The 12426-nt window shown below is 40.1% G+C and overlaps 1 protein-coding gene across 3 annotated transcripts; it reads right to left on the minus strand.

Moving 5' to 3' along the window:
* Positions 1-3: 3 nt before the first annotated feature.
* Positions 4-12090, minus strand: trpm5 (transient receptor potential cation channel, subfamily M, member 5). Of its 3 annotated transcripts, none has more exons than XM_047041702.1 (26): positions 11877-12090; positions 9751-9809; positions 8627-8780; positions 8181-8361; positions 7874-8040; positions 7466-7643; positions 7239-7303; positions 6825-7010; positions 6566-6665; positions 6278-6396; positions 5761-6108; positions 5446-5589; positions 5005-5128; positions 4732-4877; positions 4141-4253; positions 3840-3938; positions 3377-3641; positions 3076-3194; positions 2656-2788; positions 2390-2564; positions 1943-2111; positions 1515-1693; positions 1074-1206; positions 875-947; positions 590-680; positions 4-352 (listed from the first exon to the last, which is right to left on the minus strand). In XM_047041702.1, the coding sequence occupies exons 1-26, from the start codon at positions 11901-11903 to the stop codon at positions 216-218; spliced, it is 3684 nt and encodes a 1227-aa protein (XP_046897658.1). In that variant the 5' UTR covers positions 11904-12090; the 3' UTR covers positions 4-215. The 3 variants fall into 3 exon arrangements, with proteins under 3 accessions (XP_046897658.1, XP_046897659.1, XP_046897657.1); XM_047041703.1 differs by having other exon boundaries at positions 4-349; positions 11877-12089; XM_047041701.1 differs by having other exon boundaries at positions 4-361; positions 11877-12086.
* Positions 12091-12426: the final 336 nt, after the last annotated feature.

A 12426-nucleotide genomic window follows, 5' to 3' on the forward strand; every position in this document is an offset into this window, starting at 1 on the left:
ATTTATATCTGTTGAAAATCTCTTGACCGTCTCTTGGCTGTTAGGCCCAAAAGCATAATGAAGTGAAGAAATCCCACACTGTACTATATTGTACATATTTTATTGTGCTTGTATTGTGCTATTCATGACAGTTTTCATAATAGTTCTTTATAGTAACCAATTAGTAATGTCACTTTCATATATCTCAGAAAACTACACTGTAGATGCTGTTTGTTTTACTCATCAATATAAGGGAACCTTTTGGTGGCTCCATATCCTGGGGTGCCAGGTTTGGTTTCTCTCCTCTCTGATTTGGCTTCCTTGTCTGATGTGCTTTGAGGGCACTCGGAAAGGGTGCTGGCTTGGACACCTGCTAAAAAGGCTAACATTGGACATGATTGTAATAAATAAAATAGTATTGTTATTATGAAACAAATACCGTATCATATACTGCTACCATCATCATAATACCATATCTGAGAAACACACACATTCATTGAGGCCTTGAATCATTTAAAAACATAGTATATTATACAATACTACATTTTACAACTATAATTTGAATCATTTGATCTTTGCACCAACTTTTATAGGAATTACTTTTACTTACATGGAGCTCTGGGAGCCTCTCGCTCACACTTGAGTGTACTCAGAGTAAAACATTCAGCCATCCAGGACAGCACCTCCCCACAGTACTTCACCTAAGGTAGGAAAGGTAAGAGGAATACAGTAGACCTTGTGCTAATAGTCATTGTTGTGTCCATTTCACAGAGATATGTTTACAGCGTGCGATCATATTATGAGTAAGATGTAGACTAGTTGGAGCAATTGCAGTACATCAACCTGCCGAATAAAGGTGAGAGTGAATTAAAAATATTTTTAACTGTTAAATTACCTGAGCCTCCATGGATGACAATCTTTTCTCCTGTTCCTTGAACCCCCCAATGTTTCTCAACAAGCTCTGAACCCTTTACATCACAAAACATTGTCAATTTTTGAATATCCAAGTACATACACTGAGCTGTTGAATTAAAATGACAGTAAATTGATGAGAATATAATGAACGGGATTGTTTAAATTAAAATGCTTGTTACTTTAAAGAGGTGCTCCTGAGTCTTTCTTCACTGCTCTCCAAGTGCTGCCACTCCAGTTTAGCCAGATAGTTTTCCTTCTGCACAGTTTCCCATGTCATCAGTCTCTGGTCCAACCCTACAGGAAGCTCCCTCTCTGGCACATACAGACACATGCAACATGCAGGCAAAGAGCATAAACAGGTAGACAAAATATAGTCAGATGTATTTGAAACAAAGAGCTAGTATTTGAAGGTGTAAATATTTGCTAATATTGAGTTTGTAAGTACGGTCATACATTGGATAAGAACCATTTATGGCTGTACACTTCTGTGATTGCTTTGTATGGCTGTGCTATATGTCCAGTAATTTATGTATTGTATGTCTAACTTGTATTAAGCACTGTGGCATCACAAACATGTATATTAATGGACAAAACATTATTGTATCATAAAGCTGTTATACCCAGGTGCTCTATCTTGGATTCAGGCCTTTTGACAAGACTGAGGAGAAGCTGGGAACAGTGGCTTATGATGATGAAGGGTGGTGCCAGGGCTGGTCGGCTGTGGTACTCCACTATGAGATTGTACCTCTGGAACTTCCAGAAGATGTCTGTGTTACCCTGAACCACTTGGAAGGTGTAGCTACAGGAAAAGGAGGATGAGATTTCAGTTAGATTTTGGACCAGAATTTAGTAAGTATACCATGCTTATTAATTTCTCAAATTAATTAATAAGAAACTACAAATTATGATAACATTATTGTTTATGTTATTGTATAACGTGTTGTGAAACAAACATAATTGTATTTAGACAAAGCAAGCCATTTATGTTTTTTTAAGGTGTTTCATAGTGAAACCATCCTTGCCCTGACATGACCAGAAAATGACTGACCTGAACATGGCAATAAGGAGGTTGAGCAGGAGAACATTGGTGACCAGGAGGAAGATCACCAGCAGTAGAATGACCAACCAGTTGGCATAGATGTTGGGACAAGGTGGCAAGGTGCCCATGATGATCTCCTCGATCACTGTGGTGCAGTTGGTCTCGGGCATTCTCGCAACTGAGAACCAAAAATAATAAAGAGTGAGGGGTTCAAGGAGAAGGAGTTGTACTTAACAAAAAAACTATGTGATGATTTGTCCCCACTGAAAAGTAGTTTGTGTCTGGTGTGTAGTAAAAATAGTAACAAAATGTTCAAATTATTTACTAAGCCCACACAACCCCTGTAAATATTACAGCTACTGATAAGAAAATAATATGCAGTATACTTGTTTAATCATAATCAAATATATATCACATGCATCAATTCATGTATTTGTCAATACAAGAGTTTCTTACCATCTATCTCCTCCAATGGGATCTGGCCAAAGATATGCAAGTAGGGACGGTACAGAACTCTGCGGAACACCCAATCCAGACGTGGGTCGTTGGGGTGGAGCAAGGCTTGGGTGGCCACACCATATGCTATGAGCCAAACACTCAGGAAGAAGAGGAAAAAGAACACATCCTTTATCTGTGGATGGAGAAAACAAAATATTCGTTTATTACTTTTTTTCAGCGCAATGAAGTACAGTGTAAGACCAAAGAATGTAAGTGAGGTTCACCATTCGCTCCACAATGATAATCTTTGGTCCTAGTTGCTTATGGATGGCAAAAATGTGGATCAGCCTGAGTGTGAACACCATGAAGTCCAGGGCCAGAACTGTTCTTCCAGCCTCATATGTGCTATCGGCCATCCTGAGAGAATATTGGTAAAAACAATTTTACCACACTTCATTTAACAATGACATTCAGTCAAAGTCAGTGCTAATTCAGAAATGTAAAATTGATTTTATTGTAATTATTTCATGTACCAATCTAGTTTTATGTAATATTGTTTATATTAGTATATTGCAGTAAATGTATCTAAGCTTTTCATAATCAACCTGTACTATAAGTGTTAAGTGCTAAGACAATCACAGGATACAAATGGTAATTAGTTAGAACAGGTGAAATTTGAAGGAAATAGGAATCGTGTAGGTGACCTGCAGGATACTCCGATGACAAAAAGCAAGATGGCCACCATGTCACACTTGTTCCAGTTGTCCTCCACGTATAGTTTGAACTTCTTCAAGATATTTGTGTCCTCATCCGTAAAGAAGCTCTGCATCAGTAAAAGGTCAACTTAAAACACGTCATGTAAAAGTGCAAATTTCTGATATTTTAGGTAACTAGATATTTAAACAAGATATGTCTGGTAACATAAGGCTGGGAAGGAAGGTCTTCCGACTTTCCTCCAAGGCATCGAGAAATAAAAGTTTTTCCCTGTAAAGAATCACTTTGTACCTGTCTCAACTCTTCCAGCACCAGTGTGAAGACCCAGAAATAGAGCATGATCTCCGGGGCTCCAGGGCCTTTGGGGGGGGGCGGACGAAAGTCCAAAAGAAGAACATAGGTAAAGAGGAAAAGAAAGGCGAAATACATGATGACGTTGCCCAGAAATACAGTGACGGGGGCACTCCAAAAACGTCTCCAGCGGCGCAGTAGAAAACGCCACCATGTTGCGGCATTGCTCTGGGTTGCTGTAGCACCTGGGGGTGCCCTAGAGTCCCTGTATGAAAACATTACAACTATTTGTTACATCAAATAAATGTAATGAAACACTATATGCCTTGATTTAGGAAATATAGGAATAGCAACAAAAAAATCTGACGGTTCTTCAAAAAAAAAAAGAATATCCACCAACACAATGTTCATTTTAATATTCAAACCATTAAAAATTGAGTCAGAAACTAGTGATTGGACTCACAAAGGGTCTTCATCTGTTAGTTGTAGAGCCTTCTCTGTGTCTAAACTATCCAGTTCTACAAACTGTTTTCCCCCACTGGGACTGTCCATGTCCTCATCACTAGAACACAGGAAAAGAAAAAGCATGACCCCATGCATAAACACACACAACTCACAACATTAACATATAGTAATGATATAGGATAGGATATGGTACATGATAATATTACATGATATAGTAATGTCCAAGTGCATAACTCAAAACTGAATGAGACACTCAGCAGAACATTGCTGTCCCAGCTAGCGTATACGTTTTTACTCACCTGAATTTGATAAGGTTTGTCCAAATGAGAGGAGGGCAAAAGAAGGAAACTACCAGTTTAGATATGGCTGTGTCTGTTGTCATTGCTCCCCACCACATCTTAGTGAGCATTGCCTAAAGTAACAACAGTGTCAGTTTCTGTTCAACATTTTATTAGCACAAAAATGATGTCAGGATCCAATAGAGAAGTCCACACAGACATGCGGCCATTTCTGTTGTCGGGCTTTGACTATTCATTGAGATAAGTCCAAATCTACTTTGCTCAACATAATTAGGTTGAATTTTCTATGTATCTTCTAAAATAGGCATTTGCAGTCAAGTTCCTGTGCCACATACAGTACCAATCAAAAGTTTGGGTGTCCAAACTTTCGATTGATACTGTAATTGAAACTACACCACAAGAAAATGGTCCACGTTTGTCAAAAAAAATCTAATTGGTATCAGCCAGTTTGCCCACCAAAAAAAGCAATAACCTGTTGGCTTTTTGTGTGCATTGATACAGGGCTTGTTATGATGGGTGTGTATCTTCAAAATATGTCATGTACATGTCCTTTGTAACAGTCTATCAGGTTATGTTTGTCATATATCTCACCTGTACCCCATCATGTGCAAAGAAGCTTTTGGCATCCGCTTCGGTTGCCAGGTCGAGAACTGTGGTTTTGCTCCAGCAGCGAGTTCTCCTAACTAGCAGTGCATAGGCACGGTCCTCACTGTTAGAGTAACACTCTCCAAACAGATCTGCAACAGCACAGCACCAAGATTTCAGACCAAACACTTTAGGTTTCACCCTGCAAATCCTGATCATATTTGAATAATGTTTAGACTGTCTGGGCTTGGTGCAGACTTGTACTTGTGTTATTCTCACCAAGGGCAAACTGCTCATACTTGGCCTCCTTCATGCTGCGAGCAGATTCGGCTTCTGACTCCAGGCGAGCCAGCTCCTTCAGGATCTTACAGCCTGCCAGTGCAGCAGCCACAGCTTCAGGGCCCTGCCTCACAAAGAGAACAAGATTATATTTATGTGTGTGTGAAAGTGTATTTGAGTGAAATGGTAAACGTGTGCATGTTAATGTGTTTGTTCATGTTTCGCTTTTTTATTTTAGAACTATTACACTATCTTTGTGTAGTGACAACATATATATGTATACATGCTCCCCCTCATACTTATCTCCCTGTGTGTTTGCTTATAAACTGCCACTAACACCCACTTCATAAAGTAGACAGTACCTACTTGACCTAAATTTGAATAATATACTTTGTGGTCAGATTGTTTGCTCTGTGAACGTATATGAAAAGAATGACAGACCATAGCCCAGAAGTAATTGGCCATCTGTTGTCGATTCTGGAGAACAGCCCAAAGAAAAAGGTCTCTCCAAGGGTGCTCACATCGTTCTTCCAACTCTGCAGGATTCTTCTGGGTGTGAAAGAGTCTGCCCTTGCTGGCTCTCTCCTAGATGGTTCACACAAACACACTCACAATCAGCTTGTCCCCAATAGAGTTCAATTTTCCATTTCTACGGCAGTGAAAGTCTTAAGCATTTCATTTAGTGTTTTGGTATTTTAAAAAACTTTTATATTTCCTTGATTTGTTTCTATAGCCTCAGGCATACATTTCACTCACCGTAGGCAACTTCTGGTAGAAACCTTTGGAGGAGTCATGCAGGAAGTCCTTCAACACTTTGGACACCTCTTGCAGGGTGAAGCGTGCACGTCGGTCCCCCTGCTCTGCTTGGTGATGCCCAGAGAGCCCAGGGGGCCTGTTCGAGCCCACCAGAAGCTGCTTCTCCTGGTTCTTCTTGAGAAGTAGGTCATGAAGGAGACTCTTCTCTGACACAGAGCAGTAGAGCTCTTGCAGACGCCCATAAGTCAGGAATTCCACCAGGTTCACCCCGTTATCCACGAAGAGGCGCACAAAGTCTGGTTTGTCATTGATCAGTGCATCCATCATCACTTCCTCCAGGTCACATGCCTACAGAGATCATTCATCAACATTATTCTGGTGTTAAGTGGAACTGGCTCTTCAATGACTCCTGGATTAATGTATTCTTGCTATAATATAATTAGGTTGGTGGCTATGTTCCAAAAAAAGAATGATCCACATTTATACCAGAAGCCTTTATTTTTTATTTTTCTCTCACCCTCCACTCAACGTCACCATTGAAGATTTCACTCTTGGCAATGTCTGCCCTGTTCCAGGCTACCGCCAACTTTAGCTCATCCAAGAAATCTTGGGCTTCTTGACTTTGACTTTTACAGGCTGGAGTACAGAAATCCCAAAGTATTTTATCATTACGATTAATGCTATTTCAGATCTCTAAATTAACAACTCCCAAACTGCAGAATGAGAAATGTAATTACCTATTAAACTCGTATAGATACTCATGGACCCAATAGACATTAACGAAAAGTAGATATAGTGCTCATACCTTTGACCAGAGCTTTGAGGATGACCGTATCCAGCTCAGCACTCTCCTGTTCAGGGTCATGGACGGTAAGAAGATGGCCATTGTCCATTATCTTCTGAATCTAGAGTAAAAACCGATACCAAACATCTTGAATTAGCTTATATATTCAGGTATTAGGACCATTTACTATCAGCACTGACCTGTACTTCAACAAGATAAACATACAAAAAAATACAAAAACTTTCATTTCAAGCTGGTAAACAGTCTCTCAGTTCCTCACCAGTTTGGCCCAATTGGGGATATCAGTGCTGTGGTGTACATGGGGAAAAGTGTCCAGTAGTAGTTCCTGGACAGTGTCAGTATCCCAACTGCCCCTGTTCATCAAAGTGACCAAGATATCTGCGACACCCCCTGACCCGGCCAGTATCAGCCAGGGTGTGGCATTTCCAATTCCTTTATACATCCTCTGTGGAAAAAGACTTGGTTTAACAGATATTAGCACATTACTACTGTATTTGTCTTTGTGGCTAAATTAGCCAGCAGAGACATTTTGATTAGACAAATACTGTTGCCTCCCCAAAAAATGTCATTTTTTACTAAACTATTCCTTTGAATGTCAGAATTAGTAATGATCAAAAACTGAAATCACACACTTTGCGTGAACCTAAAGAGTGCATGCTGGTAAGTTCGGTACCTGCAAGATCTTAGGTTCTCCATGCACTAGCAAACATAGCACTGGGATCTCAAAACTTCCCGCGCCTGTGAGAATCAATACATTAAACATCAATATTCTACTCACAAAGATTACAATATATATTACAAGGATTCTGTCAATCTCACTTTTACATGAAAATAATAACAATTTTAGAATACCAATGTAGGAATTTACTATGAAATGAATGTTGACCATTAACAGCTTACCGCCATAGCCAGTGCGTTGCAGGGAGATGTGTTTGAGGAGTTTGACCCTCATCTCACTGGTGGACCCTGGTCTATTGGGGTCTTCCTCTACCAGGACAAAATGTGAATGGTTACAGTCCAGTGAATAGACCGTCCCGTGAGGCAAATCCTGTGGCACGTATACGGCAGGTTCATCCCGCTAATTACACACACACATATACAGGTATGAGTTACTTTGAGGGCAAACACACACATTTTTGGCCTTGATTCTAATGATATTAAAAGAAAAACGTATTATATGTTAGACCACGTATGCTTTCTGAACAACAGTACTCAAATGTATACAAATATTTGTCCTTACAACTGAATTTTTAAACAAATGGACTAAATAAGTCATATTCATCTACTGCACTGTATCCCTGTTGTGACCTTGGAGGTGAGTAGTGCTTCCCGATTATGGATCATGTTCCAGGGGGCAATGCCAATGGCCACCACTCTGACTTTGGAAGAGGTGCTGGCCAGAGAGTGGTCCCGGACTGCCTGGCCAAGCTGCTTGGTGATACCAAATCGAAGGCCATTGGTCAGGATCCATGCTCCTGTAAAATAAGTAATCCAGTGAATGATGCTGAATGTCCTTTCCTTGATGCTGTTTGTTGAGAAACTGTCCTAAAAACGGAATGACTGTGTGTCTGTGGGTTCTTGTGTGTGTGATAATTAATGAATGCGTGTGGCACACCTGTGCTCTGTGCAGCCTTCACCAACCCTTTCCTCACAGTGTCCCTGAGCCAGGGTTTCATCTGAGCCAATTCATCTCCTCCCACTAGCGCCACCACCAGGTGTGGAGGTGACAGGCCCCACTGCTCCGTTAGCATTTGATAAATTAGCACAGGGTCTGTGGAGCTGTGAACCCTCACAAACTGGAGGATAAAAGAACATAAATACAAAACATCGATATGTTGTTTGTATTATTTGAGTGTATTTTTCTCCAACTAGTCTGTCGTTCATGGGCAAATACTAACATACTGTACCAGGACATAAAGGGTCTGGTTGTCTTTTGATGCCATAGTACATTTTTGGTTAACTTTTTGCGTAAGAGGAAAACAACTCAACAAAGAATTTCTCAAAGGCAGTGGTACATTGCCCTGCAGGTGTGACATATAATCCCATCTGGGTTTGTTTTACCTTCGCTCTTGTCCTGCTTGGACCAGTGAAGTCTATGTCCCCCACTCGGCCAGCTGCCCAGTGGGCCTTCTTTTCAGCCTGGACACCCAGGCCTCGGCCCCCACTCCCTAGAACCTCGTCCAGTGGAGAACAGCAACGGCAGCCTAATAGAACACTGTAAGTACAGTACACAGAGTCAATATTTATACCTATATCATGACATCAATGTTACATACAGGCTATGTGGTCATTTACATTGGGGCCCTAGGTCATGTTTAGGTTAGTTTTGACTTCCTCAAACTGTTTTACCGATGAGAATAATTCCCCTCTGAATCCCGTACATGGAGGAGTTAGCGAATTATTCAAAATTGGATTTATATTGGCCCATAAAACAATAAGGATTTGCTTCATTTAATTTTTCAAACCATGGTTCACACTACACGTGGAACAATACTACAATGTCTAAAAAACATGTTTGCGTTTTTCAGGAGCACCTCCCAATTTCATGAAGCATCTGCACGTGATAACTCTGAATGCAAACCTTGACCTTTTTATCTTTTGTATTACCTTCAATGAAATATGCACATGTTTAAGACAACAATAGACTCTAAAATGAAAAGCCAACTTCTAGGAAAATAGCTTCTCTCAGGTTTGCCTCCACAAAAGACTTGGGTAGTGTGCACATCAATAACCACATGATGGGCATCAGTAAACACCATCCTTTGTCATATCAGGAGGTAATACTTGTCAGACTACATTAGTCACTAAATCAACAATGTGGTAATGTACGGATATTTAGGCATTAAGCCTAATGGTTGCATTGCAACCATTCATAATATGTGGAGTTGACTCTTAACTGCTGGTCAAATTCATATATAAAACATTTAGTAAACACCTGAAATCTGGTTTTGACAAGGGAACCAATATACAATGTACAGCACCTCAGTCTAGTCCGATGTATTGTCTGTGTGCGTGTTTAGCATTAGAAGATTTTCAGTTTTGATGTGTGGAAGGCTGGCAAATACTAAATACAAGTGATTCTGTTTGTGAGACAGATTTGGAAACATTATGGGAAACTACTGTTCACCCACACACATACAGTAACCACACACAAACAAACACAAACACACACACACTGTAATCACCTATGTTCCATTTCCAGAATATCTCCACATCGTGGGCATCTCCTCGGCTGATGCACCCCCTGTTGGCAAAACACATCGTATTCAGTTACTGTTACAGCAATCATCACTGGCTTCACCTACAAGTGTGAGGCCTGTAGGGGTTTGGTCTATGTAAAGCATTTTCATGTTTTGCTTCAAATGCAAAAAGTCTCCACTCTGACCCTTGGCTCACATTGAACCACAGCACATTCTAAAGATAAAAACCACGAATAAAAGTGTACTGTTGTCTAACAATCCCTTGTAGATCGCATTATGGGTTGTCGTGAGCATGACGCAATGTATAATTAAATGGTCATATGAATGCCAATGAAATCTCAATTGTTACTGTTTAGGGTCATCATCATGAAAAGGAAAGTGACAATATAGGTGTATTATGATTCACCCATCACACACTATTGGTAGTGAAGACAATTAACAACTGCCAAATAATGGACTGGTCGCTGACATTGGGTCCTGATGTGTCATCAACCAGGTTCTAGGAAGAAAAAGGAACTTTTCTCTAAAAGGTAGCTACAGTTTGAAAGGCCACACACCTCAACCCTATTGATATTTCAGCACATAACATCCTTGTTGTCATGGTAAAATTGTAACTCAATATATACTCAGGAGGGCAAGTATTTCACATTAATAAAAAGTTTAGTATGACAGGTGAAAGGTATGGGCCTCTTCTTTTCTTTCTTTACAGGAAAGCTGACAAAATGAGGGCTTCCGAATAAAATACACTTTAAAGCATAGAGTGAAGTATCCATTCAACCTTCTATGGTTTCTGGTAAATGTGTCTGAATGTGCCAACTCTCTGGAGTATCATGACTGCTCAATAGCTCAAATGTAATCACTCAAAATATTGTTTTCATTATTGACAGCAGTTGACAATTTGCATGAGCCAACCTTAGATTTGCTCAGCAGTGGTCATTTGCCTGTGTGGGGACACACCCTTTAAAATATGATAGGACAGGATCATAATTTGATAAAGACAACACGGCTTATTACTTCACAGTGCAGAATATTTGTTGTATGGTAGACAATATTCACAGGTTAAAGTTGTATACATTTATTTTGAAATGATGTTGCTGTGTGACTCATTATGAAATATTGATGTAAAAGTGTCCTATGAATTAGGGAGTGCTTCATTTGACTACAGGGCATGTGTGCAAAAGGCCTTGCAAATATAAGCATTTAAATACAGGATTACACAGAGATGTGGTTTGTCAGTAAGGCTGGTGTGTGTGTGTGTGTGTGTGTGTGTGTGTGTGTGTGTGTGTGTGTGTGTGTGTGTGTGTGTGTGTGTGTGTGTGTGCCTTGGCATGTGGATTTCTATGCACTTGTGTTGTTAGATATGACAGCAGTGTTTTGAATGTCATAAACGTGTAAGCCGGGGTGTGACCAGGAGTGTCTTGTGTGCACCAAAAGAATTAGGAATGACAAGTAGAGGGAGAATGGGGGGGGGGAAGGGGGGGGTATCTTCATGTTTTGTGTCTGGGTTTCTATTCTTCATACGGGCATGCAGGCTCTTGTCTATCTATTTACATGTCCGATGGATCAAGTGGGTCCTCACGTGATGACAAACCAAGAGTAAATATTTCAACACTAAATACATTTGTTTTGTTTTGGTCTTACCACCTGGTAGGCTGTGGCATCAGTTGACACTTAAGATGACAAACTTTGTAAAGGAACAAAGCTCCTAACACAAATGAATGAAGATGTATGACTATACAAGTGCCTTTGGTAATGTCTGCATTATTCTGGCCAAGCATCTTACTGTATGTATGTTGCTTAAGTGTCAAAGCATTTTTAGGATGGTCATTCTGTTTAATTATTTATAAACCATAATAGTCCTATGCATTTCCCAAACCACTATTGTCTATTATTTTGACATACAACTTTAAGTCTAATCACTTTTTGACACAAATACACATTTTGATTATAGTAACAAACACAAACTACATGCGCACCATGGTGGGATGTTGGAAGCTTTAAGTACATAGGCTATTCTATGATAAATCTGTTAATTGCATTAATTTGATCCAGACGCAACCATGTTCTGTGAGGCACATCCATTAATTATTGTAACAAATTATTTTTCTTACCAGTGAGGTTTCTTGTCGTTCTGGCATGGCTTTTCTGTTTCAGGCAGCTCTGCTTTCATCTCTGTCCATGCCTTGGGGCTAAGTGCTTTCAGGTAAATCCATCAGGAGGTGGCCAGCAGGTGAGCCACACCCAAACGTTCTCCCTTTTCCTGACATAAACTAAAGTGAGTTGAGTTTCCTTCTCTTTGCATATTTATCAGCCCATACACAGGTGTATGCTCATCAGAGTCGGGTCCTGTACAGTAGGTACTTTGTTATCTCTGAAATGGGGGATAAGTAAGGCATAGAGAGCTGTGTTGAATCAGATCATGGGAATGAAAGGAAGGGTATTGGTAAGACATTATTAATCGTAATTTGTAGAGATTCCAAAACAACGACAACATTTCTAGCTAGGTCGGGGACTGTAAATTGTTATATGCTAAAATGTGAACTTACTCCTCATGTCCAAAATTACGTAAAGACATACAGACACATTTCACAGTACTGTAAAATGCACAAACCTTTGGTCTCAGAACGCTGATCATGTCTGTTTTTGCCAGCAGGGGGGGGT

This window comes from Hypomesus transpacificus, chromosome 19 (assembly GCF_021917145.1).
Source record: "Hypomesus transpacificus isolate Combined female chromosome 19, fHypTra1, whole genome shotgun sequence".
Lineage (NCBI taxonomy): Eukaryota > Metazoa > Chordata > Actinopteri > Osmeriformes > Osmeridae > Hypomesus > Hypomesus transpacificus.

Coding starts and splice junctions, on each gene's coding strand:
- trpm5 (XM_047041701.1), bottom strand. CDS start 11,903: ATGCCAGAACGACAAGAAACCTCACTG. Junction 5,590..5,760: donor TCTACCAGAAGTTGCCTACG/GTGAGTGAAATG, acceptor TGAACCATCTAG/GAGAGAGCCAGCAAGGGCAG. Junction 3,195..3,376: donor TGCTGGAAGAGTTGAGACAG/GTACAAAGTGAT, acceptor TTACTGATGCAG/AGCTTCTTTACGGATGAGGA.